Source organism: Phyllostomus discolor, chromosome 13, assembly GCF_004126475.2.
Source record: "Phyllostomus discolor isolate MPI-MPIP mPhyDis1 chromosome 13, mPhyDis1.pri.v3, whole genome shotgun sequence".
In the NCBI taxonomy this organism is placed as follows: domain Eukaryota; kingdom Metazoa; phylum Chordata; class Mammalia; order Chiroptera; family Phyllostomidae; genus Phyllostomus; species Phyllostomus discolor.
The window spans coordinates 15,789,351-15,809,871 of record NC_040915.2 but is presented as its reverse complement, the minus strand read 5'-3'; the positions used below and the strand labels follow the sequence as shown (position 1 = coordinate 15,809,871).

General features: G+C 42.7%; 1 protein-coding gene across 1 annotated transcript; it reads right to left on the bottom strand.

The window, feature by feature from the left end:
- Positions 1 to 3,086: 3,086 nt before the first annotated feature.
- On the bottom strand, positions 3,087 to 19,059 carry LOC114510311 (suppressor of cytokine signaling 2-like). The gene is made up of 3 exons (XM_036014483.1): positions 18,808 to 19,059; positions 17,618 to 18,748; positions 3,087 to 3,449 (listed from the first exon to the last, which is right to left on the bottom strand). The coding sequence occupies exons 1-2, from the start codon at positions 19,057 to 19,059 to the stop codon at positions 18,101 to 18,103; spliced, it is 900 nt and encodes a 299-aa protein (XP_035870376.1). The 3' UTR covers positions 3,087 to 3,449; positions 17,618 to 18,100.
- Positions 19,060 to 20,521: the final 1,462 nt, after the last annotated feature.

Genomic DNA, 20,521 nt, shown 5'->3' with positions numbered 1-20,521 from the left:
ATTTTCTCATACCCTCTCATGGAAACAGGCTGCACCGGCACAAGTGTGTGTCTGGTATCTTAACTTCTAACCACTAGGATAATACCAGTTTATTTTTGCTTTGTGAACTTAGTATACCTTGGACATCTTCCTATGTGAATACATCTAAAGTGGTGGTTATATATTAAGATTTCTATTGATGAATATTTAGGTACTTTGGCTGAAATGTTGCGTGAAGTTTATGTATTAGATACAGATATAGATTACTCTTTGCATCAGAGAACGAGTATATTGATAGAATAAATTTCTAGCAACATAATTGCTGGGTCAAGGAATATATACATGGAAAACTTGACACATATTCTCAAGCTGGGCCTTGAAGAGTATTGAGCCCTACCAACAGGTTATAAGAGACCCTGTTCCTCCATACTCTTGACCATGTTCTATATTACTATGTAGTTACATCTTTGCCAATCTGATAGGTGAGAAATGGTATCTCATTCTTTTCATTGCCTTTCCTTTGAGTAAATTAAATATCTTTTCACATTTATAATCCATTTGTTTATTTTATAAACTGAAAGTTTATCTTTTTCTCCATTTTGATTTTTTTGCCATTGGGCTTTATCTTCATGATTTATGAGTTCTTTTAATAATAAGAAAATGAGCTACCTTTTATTATGTGTATTGAAAAATACTTTCCCTAGTTTTTTCTAGTTGCTGCCATATGAAAGTTTTACATTTTTACAGATTTAATTTATCCCTATCTGTCTTTGGTGTTAGTAGCTTAATTACAAAGGACTTTACCATTTTAGGATTTTCTTTTGTTGTTGTTGTTTTCTTTGAGTACTATATCAGTTTTATTTTTAAAAAACATATATTTGAATCTTTGAGCTATCTGATAGAAGTGAAACAGCCTTGTTTTTTCCCAAAATGTTAGTCTGTTATTTTAGAACCATTTATTTGTTTTCCTCTCTGATTTGAAAAATCTTCTTTTATCATATATTAAACACCCACATGAGTCCAGTTGGATATAAGCTCATTTCTGGACTCTAATTTATTGTTTTTTTCTGTCTATGCCAGAATAAAACTGTTTAATTGCTATAGCTTTAAATTTTAATTTCTGTATGAGGTAGTCCAGTCATTAGAACTCTTATTTTTCAGGGTTTTCAGAGGTTAGCCTTTCAAATTTAATTATTTTATTTTATTTATTTTATTTTTCCATATGGATTTTCAAACCAGCTGGTCAGGTTCTGAAGAAGAAAGTGAAAGAGAAGGAGAGAGTGAAATGAGGGAGCTAGGAAGGGTGAGAGGGAGAGCGAGAGACTGAGGGGGAACATTATTGTGATTAGATCACTTTCAATTGATTGGTCAACTGAGGATGAATTAATATCTCTACAATATTAAATACCTGAGCTGTATTTAATAGCAATAATAGTAAATAGTAAATCCTATTTACTCAGGTTTTCTTTTCAGAAGTAGACTTTTAAGGTTTTCTTTGTGTATCTTATACATGTATAAATACAATATATATCATATATGTTTTGGTAAGCTTATTTCAGATATTTTATATTTGTATCACTTTTATAAATAGGATATATCTGATTCTGAAATTATAGCACTACAAAATTATTTTCTTACGGCAAGCCACACTGACCAGTAACAGTTTTTATTGGACACTGAAGTCTATCAAATGGGTTTTTGGTGTTGGTGTTCGGACAAAAACAGCCAAATGGCTTTTCCCTTTTGACCTATGACTATGGTGAATGATATAATACATCTACTGTTATTAAACCATCCTTGCATTCCTTGAGTACATCCTACTCTGTTAGCACACGTCATGCTGCACATGTCCGGCCTGCGTCTGTCTGCAGTGTGTGGGTGTGAGCTGTCCTGCATTTCAGAACGAGCAAGAGCCACGTCCGTTTTATTCATTGCTTCCCATCATGCACATAATACTTGGCCCTGTTTCTGAAGTAGAGAAAATTCTCAATAAAAATTTGTGAAAATAAAGGCGGTTCCATGAGTCATTTGATTTGGTTCTCTCTTAACCCTTCCAGTCTGTTCTAGAAAGAGAATCCATAACCAAGAGTAGCAGAAGTGTCCGCAAGTCAGTCATGCGAGGATGGATCACGTCCTTTGAAAAATTCTTTGTGTGTTCACATGACCCTCCCGATGACTCATACCCCTTTTGGGTCCTTTCTCCCCTGTTTTGACTAGACGTGCTTTTCTCCTTGAGCAATTTCCAGACATCAGCAAAGACATCTCTAATATGAGCAAGACCAATTTGCACAACGAGCTGTTCTGAGGTCCTGCTAGGTTGTCTGTCCAGACCCACGTGGAGCCGAGGGGACAGCTGGAGACCAACCTGGCAGATGCCTGTGTGGTCCAGGGGTCACAGTTTAATGACATCGCCAAATTACCTGACCAGGAAATCCAGTAGCAGCTTGGAAGCCCCGCCACTGTAATTCCCATAGGTGCCTTTCTCTCACCCTCCTGGTTAGGCTCCAGCAACGGCGAATGGAATTTGTCCATGAACATCTCCATTAACATCTCTGAAGAATGCAATGGCCTGGGTGTACAGCCCAGTTCCCTAACTCAAGTCACATTTGAAAACCAGGAGGGTAGAAGAAAGATATCACCAAAGGTTACTCTGTGGCAAAACAGCTGTGAGAACTGAAGCTATGAGTGAACAGTGACTAATTATGACCAATCAGGTCACCCACAATTATTCACATACTCCTTCAGCTTCTTTTTTTTTAAATATCCGTTATGTGTATCCATTAGGATAAGAGGAATGTTCATCCCCACTGTATTCCTGTAATATTATAATATTAGGATTTATTTATATGTATGCATTTGGTCATTCAGATGACTGGAATCTATTCCTCAGATACATTTGGTCTTCAGCTACAGTTGCCTCCCTCAGTGTCTTGTACACTCCTGTGTTTGTTTTCCCAGCCTTCCCCCACAGTCTGTCTAAGAACACAACAACAAAAGAACTCAAAATCTTCAACCGCTTCCGCACCTCTCCTCTTCCCCTTTCCTAGTGTCCCATGTTTCTACCTCATTAGCCTCTTTCAATGTTCCTTGTGGCCAGTTACCTCTGCTCTCTGATTTCAATACTCATGGGGTCTTGTACCGAGACATGTAATACTTTCATTACATACACTGTCCAGTTGAAAATTCTATTTCCAATTAAATCTAGCCTGTTTGTTATCTCTGATTTAATAAATAGGAACATATTTAAGGAAATCTTATCAAAACATAGCTTATTGACTTTCACACCAACTCTCTTATGGCTAGTAAAAGGGCAATTAATACCGCCGACTAAATGAACAGGTTGGGAGTCCAGTGCAATGTTAACTTCTTTCCTAGGTAGAGGACCACGTAAATTCTAGGGCAGGTACCTTTGTGCTGTAGAGTCCTCTGAAGTGTTGCTGTGTTGACGTCTGTCTCGGGACTCCAACTGCCTGTAAATACAGTGAAATGCATTACTGAGCTGGTTAGGGGGTAATTACAGCTACACATGACAGCTGCAAGGAACATTATGATAAACCAGTGAATTCAGAGCCAGAATTATTCAGTCTTTAAAACTATACTTTTGAATAACAATTATCTATATACTTTTGGTCACATTAGCTGAAAGATTCCTAAAGTTCTGCTGCACCTTGCAGGGCAGACTTGGCCTGGGACTGCTGAGCCTGCTTCCCCAACCTCTTCAGTTGCAGCAGGAACCACAACCAGCAGGTGACCCCTATTGATTCACTCCTTCAAAGATGAAGCCTTGCCATTCAGTGCCAACTCTCACTTTTTCCACATTACATAATACTCTTTGTTCCCCAGCATTTCCATGTGGCCATCTTATAAGTGGAACCAGGAGTGTGGTTTGCTTAATGCTTCATGTTGGTATTGATGGTCTATGGAATAGCAGATCCCTTATTGCCTAGCAACTAAGCAAAGTTCCTCAGGCTACTGACCTCAGCATGGGTACCACTTGCACAAAAAAAAGCTCTGCCATTCAGTGGATTATTGTTGTGCTGTTCCTTATGCTCCCCAACCACATTTAGGGCCTTTAGCCCACCCTGATGAGGCTTCAGATTGAATGTAATTATTGTGCTGCTTTTCCCCCTCAGAGTCTGAGTTCAATCATAAAACAAGTACCATAAACTAATGCAAACGTTCTTATTTACTAACTGTTGTCACTGGATCCCAGACCAGACAGCTTGGTTTAGAATCACTGATGGAGAATGAGAGACCATTTGTTCATCATCCTAAATAGAGGCATTAAAATTTACTTGGTAGAGTGTTTTGGGGTTTTTTTTCCCTTTGCTATCAATTTTCTTTTATAATTTTCATTCAAGTTAAGTTTACACAACAACAAGAACAATTAACTTGCATACTTTGTGCTGAGCATTTAATATATATTATCCTTTCAGTCACACACCACCACTATGAGGGAGATATTTGTATCAGCCCCTCTTTCAGATGGGAAAGCTGAAATTCAGTGAGATTTTGCTGTTGAGACAAAACCACAAATGCAGTTAGCAAATAAGAACAGAGCTGCCACTCAAATGCAGGTTTACTTGATTCTAAAGCATTTCGGGCCTGGCCAGGTAGCTCAGTAGGTTAGCATGTCAACCTGATACGACAAAGTTGTGGGTTTGATCCTGGGTCAGGGCACGTACAAAAATCAACCAATGAGTGCATAAATAAGTGGAACAAATTGATGTTTCTCTCTCCCCCACCACACTCTTTCTCTCTCAAAAAAATCAATAAATAAAAAATTTAAAAATAAGTAAACATTAGTATGTCAGAAAGTAAAGAGCCAATGACAAAAATTATATTTCTAAAAACTCAAAACTCAAATCCTGGTTCCCAAATCAAAATAATTATCATTACCAGCATTCAGAATTCTCAACTAGCAATGACAGTTTCCAATGACAAGCATGGGAACATACCAGGTCCCCAAGGAAACTAGAAGCAGGTGAGGGAACTCTGTGAGTATATTGTTCAAGAGTAAGTCAGAACTAACTAATGGAAATTCAAACTCATTTAATAATAGTTATCAGTTATATTACTATGTATCATCAGAACCAACCTCTTCTGACATGGGTGCTTTGTTATCCACAAAGCAACTGTGAATTAGCTGGGATTTTACTTGGAGGAAGCTGAGACTCAGCAACTCTTCCTAAATTACACTGTTAATAAGCAGTAAAATGGCAATTTAAGCCCAGAGTTGTCAACCTCCAAAGATGGGAAAATAAAAATTACTGGAAGAACTCATGGGTATTGTTCAAAGAGGGAGCATTCTTAACACTTGAGTTACCTGTGTAGCTACAGGATGTTGCTATAATAATAGTAATACCCATGGGGGTTAACATTTGCCCAGCACTCTACTGCCTGGATACCTGACCCACAGCTGAGCACTTTGCACATATCAATCATCTCACTGGAGCGACACAACCGCCCCGGGGCTGCGGGGTCCCACTTTATAGCTGAAAGAAACGAAATTGTCCGGACCACAGGGAGCAAGCATGGAATCACGGTCAGCAGCCAGATCAGTCAAGCCCAAACCCAGCTTTCAACCTTGACCCTCACCAGGGGGTCCACTAGGTCTCTCTAAGAAAGTATGAGAATGTTTTTGGCTCTTTCTACTATTTAAAAGTCACTTGTCTCTCAAGAATACTTTTGCTTGTGGAATCCATGTCAGCACTGGACATAAGATTAGAAAAGAGAGTGCACCTCTGTGGGTAGGAAATAGCCAGAGAGAGAGGCAGCCCACACTTGCATGCATTAACCAAAGAGGGGCAAGTTCATGCTGGGCAGTCCCATAACTTTCCCCGAAGCACAGATGAGTGAGACTGAGAGCCAAAGAGTGTGAAGGAGACTGCCCACTGTCTGTCTGCCCAACCCATCTGCAAACCACAAGTTGGCAGGCCCTTCCCCACCCAGTTTGTTACGGTCGAATACAATATCCAAGCTGCACAGCAACACCAAGTGAACATACTTGTGTCTCTTGCAAACCATTACAGTTGACAGTGGAATGAAAATTGTCCTGGGAACACTGGCTCTGTAACTGCAAAATCATCTGTGCTTGACTCACGGAAGGAGGCTCACAGGTTCCAAAGCTACATGACCAAGATTTATGTCCCAATCTTTCTGTCTCTGCTGACTGGAGGTGAGAGAGTTGAGCAACAAAAGGTGACATTATTTCCCAGGGGCTACAGAATGCCCTCTGTTACTTTGTTGGCTTGGGCTAGGATGGCCAGATAACCAAGCTTATTAAAATTGTTTGATACAAAACCAGAAATGGTTTCTGAATGAGACCTAAGGAACTCCCTTATTAGTTAAGTGCACAAAGTTCACTGCATGAATGTGGTAACATCTGTTTTGTTGCTCAAAGATATTTTATGCTTCTTTAAGACCAGTGGTTTCAAATGCATTCCTCAGTGCCTAAGAGCTCCCAAGAGATGCTAAAAGGGTCTCTTTGGGGTCAGGAGTGCAGGAATGGGGCTCCAGGCAGGCTGCTGCTACACCCAAAGTAGCAAGCACCTCCTTTTCTAAAACCCATTTTATGAAATGGGGTTCTGTAGAGGTACCTATTATTTCACTACCTTTCTTCTGGCATCAGAACCCTGATTTTCTTCCAGAATCTACCACCCCCTGCCTGTGCGTGTGGATTCCTCTGCCAGATGCAGGAGTAGGTATAGACTCAGACTTAATCAACCAGCATCTCCCACCCATTTCATCTCAAAGGTGGGCCAGTGAGCACTGGACTTGCCGAGGTTCCACTCTAGGCCCATCCTGTTCCAGCTGCCTGGTACAGCTGGAGCCTCAGTTCCCTATCTGCAATCTAGGGGTGATGCTACTTATGCTTAGATGGTTCCTGGCAAGTAGTACACATTTTACAAAATATGAGCTATTATTTATGAACCTGTGAGGACAAGTCATTGCTCAATTTTTTTTAGATTCTTCTTAAATTACCATTTAACGATTACCCAAAATGCCTTTTATAATGACCTCTCTCAAAGGAAAATCGCAGCATCTCCACACCCCTCTCATTCCTGTTTTGCACGCTATGTGCATCAGGGACCTAAAGAAAGTCTGCTGGGCATTCAGTGCTCATAATACCTGACTGTTCAATGTGACGGTTCTGCATCTTTTCACTTATCTCCACCCTCAGGATGACATGTTTCACTTTTTCCGTCTTCTTGAGAGTATAACCACAGTTATGGGCAGCACCCACTTCCCTGGCTGTGATACCTATTTCCAGCATTATCTCGGACCCAATTCAGTTTACTGCAGTTTTGCCCTCTGCCCACTTTCCACGGCCCTTTCCTCATCCTTACTATGTCCTTGGCTTAGAGAGCAGAAGCAAATAGAAGCCTTTTGAAGACAAGGGCTTCTCCTGTCTTTTAAAAGTTGAAACTCTGGGGAGATGGTGCTGGATATCCTGAGGGAGGAAGAAGGGACAGACAGAGGAATGACCTTGAGAACGAGGTAAGAGAAAGGAGACATATCGAGTCTGGAAAGGGGAAAAGTCAGATGGTTATAAAGGACCAGCCTTCAGTGCCACCCACGGAGGTGGCAGGACTTGGAGAGGAGGGCTGCCTGGTACAGGTGAGGAGGCCGGCCCTGAGCAAGGGCTCCCCAGCCTTAGCAAAGTCCCCGTGTCATGGGTGAGACACAAAAGCAGAGAGACTGGAGGACTTTAACAGAACTCAAGGCCCAGACATTGGTGATGTCAAGAGCAATAAGGATGAACTGGTGACTGGGCATGGCTTTAGCCTCCCATGTTACCTGAGGAGGGTAGGGTCTCAACAGTGACTGAGGTTAGCTCTCCTGCCACACTGGCTAGTCAGGAGGACACTGAGAGTCAGACTCGAGTCAGAGTAAAGCACAGTGAACAGATGAGGTCTGCACACAGCTCTCGCACTGAGGCAGGCCCTGAGATCCATGCCCACTCATCAGCGCCCATAGCTCGCTGTGAGGCACCAGTGCGTGTGCACATTCCTGTGAAGGGCCGTGTCGGAGAAGGCACCGACCTGGAATGTGGACACCCGGTGCCTCTCTCAGGGCACACGTCCTCATCAGAGGCCCCAGGATTTGTTCTCAATGTGGCTAAGAGTGCCAACAGCCAAAATACCACCTTAGAAGAAAATCCACTTCCTAACCCCAGGAAAGTCATCCAACATCACCCATCTGGAATTTCCTGAAGCCAAGCCCACTAATCAATGTCAAAACCAGAATGAGAGGATACTTTTTGAAGAAACACCCTCCCATCCTCTCATGTCATAGGGGGAAAATGGCCAGCTTTGTTTTCTTTGTGAAGGAAAAAAAAATCAAGGCCAGTCATGATAGTCTCAAATACCCTCATTTCCCCATGCCTTTATGGTTCCCAAGTTGTCCCATCAAACTGACATACAACCCTATTAAGATGCCACAATCAATATTTTTTTGTCTAATCCCCTAATACTCCAATCACTGGCTATCAGCAGACATGTCAGAACGCTCCCCACCCCAGAGGATTTGGTTGGGGTTTGTTCTGAGCAGAGAAAGAAAGGAGAAGAAAGGCTCAGGAAGAACACAAGGGCTGGCAGTGGGCAATCTCTCGGGCTGGCGACCCTTCAGGTTACTGACGCTGCAGGCAGGCGGGCGGGCGCTGTGAAGTGCCACCGAAGGACAGATATGGCCAGACCGAAGGAGAGTGCATTAGCCCCCAGTGGGGGAACTGACACCTGTTAACCTCAGGGGCCCCTCATGGGGGCCAAGGGGAAGGTGGCACCAGGATGACTCAACTCAGCAGATACTGCCCAAGGACAGTTATGGAATGCAAATATTTATAAATCCCGTGGTTGTTTAATGTTCTGTAGAGCACTAAACACACACGTGGTATCCTCAAAACAAGATACAGGAGTCCTGCTTCTGAACTTCCCTGACCTAAAAAGATAATGGGAAAGAAATGGACAGACAGGATCTTTTTTCCCCCCATTTTGTGCTTATGAATCATTTCCTGGTGCTAAGTGTCTTCCTACTGGAGGCAGGGGCTCTGTCTGGGGGCATTATCTGTGACCCAGTGAATGTCTCCATGGCTTTCCTTGGGAAGGATCAGGAAGAAGGAAACAAAAGAATTAGAAATTTCCACTCATTCTCTGCATGACTGTCTAAGGATGTGCTTCTGTGCCTTTGCATCTCCAGCAGAGTCCCTAGCCCTCTGACCAGTGATGTGACCTGCATGACAAAGGGCACCTGGTGGGTTAGAATAGAGGCCAGGTGGCCGTTTCTGTGGGAAAGGCAGCTGCCTCCTCGAGGCCCTTGGCTTTCCTCTGAGTGCTGCCATGGTTTTTCTAAAGAAAATACAGAATAGTACAATTCTGAATCACTAAGGGTTTACCAAAGGAGCAAATAAGATCCTCGTACATGGCTAAAAACTAAGAGCCAGCTGGCACTCTGGCATTACTGGGAAATTTCTGGTCAAAGTGAAGTGGGGAATGAACTGAAAGATCACCTGGAGTAAGTGGGGAATGAATTGAAAGGTCACCTGGAGTCCTGAGTAGGAAGCCTGAACTCGGGCCTTACCTGTTATATACGTGAGTGGGGAGGAAGCAAAATGAAAGCGGTAGGAAAGAGCCGGCCAGAGCACCTGGCCACACAAATAGAAAACATGACAAGCTTGTGGCTAGAGAAGTGGTGGCGTCTTCCAAAAGTTACAAATAAAAAAAATTAAATGCTAAAACCAAAAGAAATCCATTCAGGAGCTCAGTGACAAGGTTCAGAATGGGTGACTGTCATCTGCTGTAATTGTAATAATTGCTATGGCAATTACGCCTCCACATCCTGCCCACCCCACCTCCTGTAAGTGTCCGCCAGCAATCCTCTCTTTCTAGCCTAATCTCTAACTTGGTGAGCCTGTTGATGTACTGTCTCAGATCCAGTGCCATTATGAACCACACACAATCATAAAATGCGAGAGGCTGGGATAATTGCAAATCAGGGTGCACGTAAAGCTATGTGACTGAGTCACGCAGCTTTAAAAAAGAAAAAAAGTCAGGATCAGCAGCCAAACAGTTAGCTGGCATGATGGGATGGTAGTACAAGGTTTGACTAAAGCAGTAGACCTGGCCCATCACCTGGGAAATTGTTAGACATGCAAATTATCAAGTCCCACTACCCTGGCCCCCACTGAATCAGAATCTTGTGGGGTGGAGAGCAGGATTCTGTGCGTTTCCAAGCCCCAGGTGTGATTCTGATGCAGCTGAGAGTTTGAAAGCCAATGGACTGAGTTGAAGCTGATTATTTATGGGACATAGCACAACTTCACATCTCAGAGTGTGTGGCCTCCCAAGTTTCCCATGAGCACTTGCTCCCCAATGCTTCATTCTTTAAGTAGATTAATTCTCCCCTTTTGAACATATCTTAAAAGACTGGGTAGGACCAGAGTTGATCTTATTTGTATGTTCATTTATTTCCCTTTTTTGGATAGCCCTTTACAAAAGCCAAATCACACAGTTTGATTACCAGACTCATCTCTAAACGTCTTTTGTCAGATTTTCAAACTCAAAATCAGCCTCAGAGGGCAAAGGTTCCTCCTGCTCTGAGGGCGTTCCAAAGAATGTGCTTCAGGTGCTTATCTCAGACGTGTTTATCGTGAGTTGGAGCTTCTTGTTCCTTGGTCTTTTCTTGGTATTTTTTAAATACAGCACCTTCCTGGAACAACCTGAGTACGTGCCTCTTCCAGGTAGGATGGGGCCCACCTACTAAATAGCAAAGGATGACCTGGTATATTCCAGCAGACACCAAACTATGGGTCAGAGGCCAACTATGCTGAGGAATGGGTATGTGATGTACCCAGGCTGCTCAACATGCCTGGTTTGGATCTGAGTTTTGACAGTACTGGGTCCTGAAACAGCTGCCAGGTTCTGACAGAGACATAGCAACACAATGGGAACAGAATGCCACTGAGAGTTTATGGGGCTGTTTGGGGAGCAAGACGTCACACAGGCTAATACAGCAAAACTCCACTCCATTTATTATGGCTCTCAACCCCAGTTTTCCTACTTGGGAACATCACAGTGTTTCCCAGGGAAATGCAGCCCATGCCAGACAAACATATCAGACACACTGAGAGAGTCTAATGACACAAAGTGTCCTCACATCATAGAGATCAAGCAGTATGCTGGCTTTGTGTTTTCACAAAATCCCCATTAAGGCAGTCATAATTCCCATACTGTTAAACTTCCTCATGTGGCTGCGCCTCCCATCTTTGTGACAGCCACATCAGGAGGGGCAGGGGAGAGGTTTCTGTTGTGATACTGACCAGAGGCCTTAACTAATTTCATTGATGGTCCAAAATGGACACATTTGCCAAAATTTCAAGTATTGAAAATCTTATTTGCCCCCTGTTCCTGTTTCTTATTGGGGGGGTATTGGGAGTAAATATTCTTAATCAATTTCTTTGGGAAGTAGACTTTACCTAAAAAAAAAAAAAAAAGGAAGGAACCAAAAAGTGATTGTTCTAACAGCTAGATGAACCTCAGTCAGGACTAGTAAAGAGAACAAATTCAAATGTGATTCTCCTCTCTGATTGATTAGACACTATTGGTCAGAAATGCATTCAGCTCAATTAACAGCAAACTAATTGACAGTTATTTAAACACAGGATAGAGCTACACCAATGGAGGAGAGCTGGTTGGCACTCATGGATGGAGGACTAGCCTGAAACTTGATTCACTTTTTCTGTGACTTTGAGCCAGTTCTCCTGCAGAAGAAAACATCCACCACCCTGTGAATCACTCCACGAAGCCAGTGGGCTCGTAACACTGATTCTGGCCTAGTGCAAGTGATTAGTGCCGTTCTCCATCCTCCTCACAGACCTCTTCACAAGCCCTCATTTCCCTGCACACTCTACTCTCTAGAAAGCGTGTTGATAACCAGACTCCCAGTGCTTCCCCAGAGCACTGCCACCCTGTGAAATCAAAACAGAGAGGAGAAAAGACAAGCCTGGGTATATCAAGTTTCTCTGAGACCCACCATCCAATTCTCTGCATGGAAGAATTTTTAGAAAAAATTCAGTGTTTATTTTCACGATTACACTAAAGACCTCTGGAAATACCATAGATAACCACAACACTAATAACTATTTAATTTATTACATCTGCACATGCAGATGGAAAGAAACCAGTCTTGGCATGAAGACAACTATAAACAAACATAAATTACAAATCAAGTAGAATTTGGAGATTAAGTAGAAAAGATTCAAAATCCACCTAATGTTTTCCCATTCCCACATATCACTGGACTATCAAATTCTTTTACTTTTTATTTCTACTAATCTGAAGTCCCTCTTCAGTTAATGAGCTTTGCTTTTCTTTTTTCATTCAATTAAAAAAAAATCAGTTAGTGGGCCAGGCACTGGGAATGCAAATACAGCCCTGCCCCTCCCTGGTCAAATCATGGCTCAGTCCCAGGGCTTATGCAAAGTTTAGGTGTAAAATAATTTTAAGGGACTGGTAAATGGATGAATTGGGGTTTTTTTTATTTTTTAAATTTGAATCATTTTTTTTTATTTTTCACTTACAGATGACATGCAGTATTGTTAGTTACAGGTACATAGCCCAGTGATTAGCCATTATATAACTATGTGATCATCTTCCTACTAAACCTTATACCCATCTGATTCCACTCATAGTTATCAGAGTATTAGTGACTATATTCCCTATGCTATATTTTTACATCCCCATGACTATTCTGGAACAACCAGTTTGTAACTGTCAATTCCTTCACCTATTTCACCCACCCATTCATCCCCCCTCTCATCTGGCAACCATCAAAATATTCTCTGTACTATGATTCTGTTTCTGTTCTCCTTTGTCTATTTTGTTTTTTTAGATACAATTGTTGGTAGATAGGTATTTATTACCATTTTATTGCTCATATTTTTTATCTTTTTGTATAATATTTATTGTATTTTTTTCATTACCCTTTAGTCCTCTTATATACCCCCTGGGGGGTTAGTTCTATTTCTGGACTTCTGTTCTCTCATTTGGGACATGGTTCTTTGTCTCCTCATTGTGGCAGCCTCCCTATGTTGTTCTCCTGTATTAGGTAGAGCTTGGCAGAGTAGGCTAATATAGTAGATATTCTGTGAGGTCCAGCAATACAGCCTCCCTGATCACTCAAGCTGGGCACTCCAGGTGTACCCTGCCCCTGTGTAGACTGTGTACACCCTCATGTTACAGTTGAGCCTTGATTGCTTTGGCATGTCAATGGGAGGGATTTACCCCCAGGCTGACTGACTGCAAGGAGAGGTTGCAACCACCATAGAGGATCAGCTGAGCAGTGGCCCACCCTACAGAGCAGGATTTGCTTTAGCTGGGCTCTAATGCCCACTGAGTCCATCCCTTTACTGTGTCATTTGTGGAGGTGGGTAGGTGGTATTTTCACATGGTCTGAAACTGTCCACCAGTGTGCTGACTCCGGACCCTCCCAGGAGGTGCAGGCCAAGGTCAGCTGCCACTTGTGTTTTGCCCAGGGGCCTCCCAGCATGAGCTAAAAGCAATCTGCATATGGCTGCTACTTTCGCTGAACTTAGAGGTGCCCGGGCAAGGCAAGCTACAAACCAAGGCCAGCTGCTGCTGGTGCTGGACCTGAGGCCACTTAGTGAGAGGTATGGGGAATGCTGAGGCCACATGCTGCTTGTTTGAAAGATTTTAGGAAATTCTGAAGCATGAGCCAAGAGAGGCCATTGGTATGGAAAAGCCATTGGAAATGAGGACAGAAGCAATGGAAAAAACTCCTCACCAGATCGGAAATTCACCTGTCCCTCCTACTGAGACATGACTTACACATGCTTGTTATCTGGAGAGGGAAACAGACAGAAAACAAATAAACTGCAATACCAGCAAAAGTAAACAGTGTGGTATGAGAGGTCATGTAGAAGACTAAGTTCAAATTTTGGTGCCATGTCTTATTAGCTGGATGAAATGGAGCAATTTCTTTACCTCCTCAGTCAATTGGAATACCTACCTCATCAGGCTGTTGCAAGGATTAAATGGAGGAATTTATGTAATACGTTTAACACAGTGCCTGTGGGCACACAATAAATGGTAGACATGATGGTGATAAACAAAAGGATCATAAAGATGTATATAAAATGCTATGGGAAACCCAATCAGGGTACAGGTAAGTCTGCTTAAGAAGAGGTTCAATAAAAAAGAGACCTTGGAGCTAAACTTTGAAGGGTAGAAGGAAGCCAGGATGGAAACTGAGTTGACATTTCAGAGGAAAAAAAATCATAAACTAAAAATATAAGGTAGATTTAAGGCTTAAGAGTTTATAGAAGAAATAAATGAGAAACTAGCTTAAATCAGAGGCTTGGCTATGGGTAACAGAGAAGAATCTGAATGAAATCTTGGAGATATTCCTGTGTGTGGGTTTCAGAATGATGACATAAAATGTGTTAAAAGTCATTCGTGTATACAGTGTATGCAATTAACAGATTGTACTTCATGAGACAGAGCTATTATTAAAGGCTCACCCTCTTCTCTTATGAGTCCTGTAAGTGTTTTTACAGTCATGTTTATCAGCTACTTCAGCTGTTGAAAATTCCTCTTGCCATTTTTTTAAAAATCAAAGTGTGCATTTTTAGGATCAAGCTAGAATTTCAAAGACTGACCATGATTTCTCTCTTTATTCAGAGGCTATATTGTTCACCTGGGCCTAGGAAGGAAAGCTCTTCCAAGCTCTTCCAGAAAATGTTTTTGGTGATTAAGTTCAAATAGAGCATTCTCCCAAAAGCTTGCCTTTTTGCATCAATATCTGTCTCTGTCTCCCCCTGACTCCCAACTTTGACCCTTCCTACTGTCTGTCAGTTCAAGTTCTTTCATCATTGACACTCACACAAGTGTCAAAACACCAGCAATTTGGTATTTTGCTTATGTTTGTTTTTAAGCCTCACATAGCCTATAAATCATCTGATACTTTCTATGCCATTGCTACCAAGTCGACACTTGTGAAACACAGTTTGCAATTTTACTTTCCTCTCCCATTATTCATCTAGCCCCTCCATCCACATTTTTCTTACACATGATCTCAGTACTAAAAATACACATCAGTTGAAGGTTCTGCCAAAACACTTTGTAAAAGAGTAATCTAACTTGTCCAAGACCAAAAGAAGTGTGGGGGTCCTAAAATAAATCCCTTTGAAATGAAGGAATCAATTTGTCTGGGACCTGACTTCACTAAGACACGATAAGTACATAACTGCAGGACATAAAATCATGGGGTCAACCCAGCACACACTCGGTGTGCACTTCATGTCATACTGTAGGAGTTCACATCTTTCCCCACGCGCCACAAGTCCAGCCAGGCTTCTCATGCATGGCATCAGCACACTGTAGCCCATTTTCTTTTTTAAATTTCTCCATAGCCCTAATCTTTATGTAAAAGCATCCTGTTATCTGCTTACTTATTTATTGTCTATGTTTTCCCTCTGGATTGTATCTCTGTGAAAGAAGGGATTTTACTGCTGCCCACTGCGTCCCCACCACTAAATCAGTGCCATGCACAGGATCAGTGCTCAACTTTGTTGAATTGATTTTTGAAGCCAAAGTCCAATAAAGCCAAACTAATGCCTAACTTCTTTTTTTTTGCTTGCATTTCTCCTAAGAGTAAAATAATACTGATGGTTATAATTTATGAGTGCCTGCTACAGGGCTTGTACTGTGCAAGCACATGAATACAGACACTGCATCATCCTGTGTAATCCTCACAGCTACCCTATGTGATCTATATTCTTATTGCCTTTGCAAATGAAGCTATTGGAGCTCAGAGAGGTTAACACACCCAAGGCCACAGAGCTGCAAGCAGAAGGCTGCAGGCTTGAACCTAGGACTGCCTTACCACAGCGTCTCAGTTTATCACACTGCTGCTGTTCCTTACCATCAAGTACTACAGGTCTTAAAATTATCAGGTCTTAACCCGCTTGGGATTGATTCGAGATTGATACTAAAGAAGGGAATCGTCAGTTTTAGTGGTGTGCTGCTCTTTTTTCTCAGAAATTGGTTATAGGGATGATTGGTTACAGGGATCCCTATAACGCTGGTTATAGGGACAGTTACTCATCCTCCTGCTTCTTATCCCTTTTGGCTACTTCAGTCTTCCACATTCTTTTGGAAGAACAAACTAAAACCTGTCCCTTTTCCAAAACTCATCCATCTTTTGCAGTTCCATTTCTAAGCAAACCTGGAGGGACACAAGCCTCACAGTAAAGTCCCAGCACCAGACGTGTCCAGCTCTCCCTGCTCCTGGAGGATTTTACATGTCACCTGAAGTGCTTGAGAAGCTACATCAAGAGTGGCAAATTCTCCACCCAAACAAGGCAGACTGCAACTTTACTTATTTGCTTTAAAAAAAGTTGGAGGGTCCCTTTAGTTCATGTACACATTTTATATGTGTCTCATCCCATTAGATCACCACTGTGTTAGTCTGGCCTTTACTGAACAGCATAACTGCATAAAAGTTTGCACAAACTCTACAATTTCAATTACCACACAAAATAATTATCTTTGTACCTATTGTTTATACATCACAGACTTTCATTAAATACCCTGTGATCAGCAGTCACATACTAATCTTTATCTGGCTGATCATGTGGCATTTAGTAGATCCTCAATAAGTGCCGAATGAATTTTGTATACACATAGGTTATTCATCCTTTTTTGAAACACTACATATATGTACATATATAAAATATTTTATCCTCATTCAAGAACATTTTCTCATTGCTTTTTTAGAGACAAAAGGAGGAAGAGAAAGAAAGAGGAACATCAATGTGAGACAGAAATATCGATTGGTTGCCTCGCATAGGCTACCTGACCAGGGATCAAACCCACAGCCTAGGTACATGTCCTGACTAGGAATCAAACCCACAATCTATAGTATACGGGACGACGTTCCAACTAACTGAGGCACACTGGCCAGGGCCTCTTGAAACAGTTTAAATGACAGCTCACTATATCAAGATCAGCCCCTTTTATTATTGTGAGGATATAATTATTATAAGATCAAATATCTTTCTTTTTTCCTTTGGGTTTTTTTTTTTGGAAGTCTGGTTTGTTTGGGGGGTTTTTTGTTTGTTTGTTTGCTTTTTTACTTAATACATTCTAATCAAATAGTACCAGCAGTAAATAAACACTTTGAAAAACAGGCAAGTTTTCCCCTAGATCTGGAAGAAAATTAAGTCAAAGTTCTTAGAATTGAGACAACTGCTGATGTTCAGTTAGACATTCAAGGACAACTTGGAAATTTTTAAGCCGTTTCCCAAAAAATCTATGGCAACAGGTTGGGACACAGCTACTTCAAAGGATAAAATGTCTATGTTTACATGGTGTTATTTAACAGGAACTGGGTTGCACCTGTATAGCATGACATTCTTATCTTTAGTCTTAAAAGAAAAGACAAACTTTTTTGTTTGCACCAGTCTGAAACATTTCTGAAGTGGGTTGCCCTTAAAGTGGATTACTATAGCACTCATTCACATGAGAGAGTTCATACATGTAGTAAAAAGATAAATAAAGGATTTCATGGTCACTTTTTTGATTGATTTGGTTAATTGTATAAAATGAAGATAAATACTCACAAGCACATCTGATGATCAAAACTCCTAGGGACATCAGAATACAGAACATAACATGGCCAAATAGGCTCAGAGCACCAGGCATGTAACATTAAAGTAAAGCCTGTGTCAATTTTCTTCCCCTTCTTCAGTACTCCTCCATGGAGTCCTTTGGAACTTGGACCTTCAGCCAAAAATACAAACAAAAAAAAACAAAGAACCTTCAAAAGGCCAGGCATTCCAAAGAAAATGTCACTTCAGCCCTTCAGCCTTACTTGAGACGTTTAACTTTTAACTTCAAAAGTTCAGCTGCTCACAGTTTTAGGAAAAGAAGCCTTAGGTGAAATACCTTGGGCACTTTATCTAGCTACCTCCGTCATGCATTTGCGTGACTGACTCAGGTGTTCTTGGAATGTCACGTTGTTATCCGGGGCAGGTTTGGGCTCTTTCACATAGCTGCCTTTGGAGATAGTCTACGTGAGGCACGTTTAGAAAAAAAAGAAACACTTATACGTGGAACTTGTATTCTTCCAAGTAACCCTTCAGTCTCGTCGGTAAAGGCAATTCCCAGATGGCACGGGTGTGTTTGTTAATGGCGAGTCTGCAGAGATGCTGCAGCGATGGTGCTGATGTGTACAGCGGCTTGGTCAGGTACAGGTGAAGGCCCTCGCTCTGGTGGGCTACTCGGTTCGCCCACTTCTCCCTGCACATACGAACATAGTGGTCGATCAGATGAACCACACTGTCAAACTGCTGAAGCTGGGACTTGACACACACGATAGAGTCTAATCTGAATTTCCCATTTTGATACTCGATCCGCAGATTAGTTGGTCCAACTGCTGTTTTCACCGATATTGTCAGTAGGAAGTCCGAATGCGAACTATCTCTAATCAAGAAAGTTCCTTCGGCCGCCTCTCTTAATTTCTCCCTGGCCTCACTAACAGTCATACGTCCCCAGTACCAACCTGTGTGGCTGAGCTCCTCCCAGGCCTTCGCCAGACGCGCAGCTTGCAGGGACAGCTCCTGTGGGGACACTGCCAGAGCGGACATCACGTTGCCCCGCTGACTCCGCGTCCCTTCCGCGGATTTCTCCGGGGGCTTCAGTCTCCACGGAGTCACAGGCAAAGAGTCACCGCGGCAAAAACGGGTTGCCGCCTAGTTGGCGGTAAGAGGGCGGCACGCGTCCGTCCTGGAAGTCGGCGGGACCCCCAAGCGCGTCGCTGCCGAGTATCCAAAATGGTGGTGGAGGGGCCCGGGGTCGGGAGCTTCTGGTTCTCCTCCCCAGGTCCTGGTGGTCGGGCGGCAAAGTCCCCCTCAGACGCCGTCTCCCACAGTTTGCCGGGTTTCACACCTGAGGGCTCCTTGGGTCTCCGGCGGCCGGAGCCACCTGCGCGGCTCGGGAGCCAACAGCCGACTGCGCGGAGGTGCGCGAGTTTCTGAGTTGCCGAGTTGCCGAGTTGCCGCATCCCGGGCCGGAGGCGGTCCCCGTCCCACTCCCGCCCCCCGCTCCGGGCAGGGGTCCGGGGCGCCGCCTGGCGCCGCGGTGGCCACTCCCTCTCACTCCTTTCCGCGTTGAGCTGAGCTCAGTGTCCCTGGCGCTCCACCTTTGCGCCTCGTTTGACCTTGCGCAAGCTCTCAGAGGAAGTGGGCTTCTCTTTAAGGATTTTAAGACCGCTAACAAGACCCTCCTCTTGAGGGAACACCTTCCTATCTCTGCTGAGGGCTTTCAAGGGACAGCTTCTAAACTCCAGCCATCCTGGTTCCTCTTCCCAGGACAATCTCTAATGACCGGGGTCCGTCCGGGAGAGGGGCACCGTGCCCTGCCTCAGACGTGGTGGCGGTGCTCAGTACTACGGGATTCTCCTGAACTGGACACTGTATTTTCATAAATAGTCTAAATAACAGTATATTTTCAGTATTCTATCCATTTTCTCTCAGGTCTCTTTCTCTTTGTAGAGAAGTCAGATTTCTAGTTGATCCTGCTACAGTTAATTGTACGATATTAAAAGCAAAACTTTACATTGGTCATTGTTTAAAGATATCTTGTTTATTTGGGATTTTAAGATGCTTAGGTCTAGAAGGCTGAACTCTGAGTACAAACATGTGTTTTGTAGTTAACTGATACTCTCTCTACTTGATAAGCCTATAAATGGCTGGGTTTTAAATAGTCGCATTCTGAGTACATTTCTAGATATGTGCTGGCCTCATTAATTCATTACTCTGGTAGGCACCCCTCAGTAGCAAAACAATAATCCCCACATCAGCAGCAGGTAGGCTTTTGTGCACTGAGCACCAGACTCTGTGCTAAGCAGTTTCCATGCTTGTCAGCTAGGGCAGACAGACTTTACCTGGTGATAAACAACCTCAGATTCACAATGGTTTAAAACAACATTTTTTTTTATCGCACTACACATCCAACGAGGGAAAGAAGGGGTAAGATTTTGCTCAACTGGTCACTGGAGAGGCAGGTGAATGGAAGGAAGTTCTTTCTCAACATCTACTTACTCAGCGTCATGACAGAGGAAAGGAAGCATGACAAATTCCAGACTGGTTTTTAAAGTTCCTCCCCAGAAGTAACATGTGCCATTTCTGCTCACATTTCATTGAGCAAAACCAGGTACATAACAATATCCAACTTCATTTTTAAAATTTTTGTCTACATCTCTTAGTACAGTGCCTGACCCAGTACAGAGTCACCACCATGGAAGGAGGCATTGAATGAATGAATGAATGATTGATTGATTGAATGAATGAATTGAATTGAATCTTTAGTTAGAATGCTTCTTGCTCAAGAAACCCAAACTCAAAGTGGCTTAAGACATGAGAAAACTGATTACTTCCAAAGTGGGCAGCTCCAGAGATGAGTGATTCTGAGGCTTGGGAAAGTCATTAAGGGCCTACCTAGATCCTTTCAATTCTGTGTTCTGC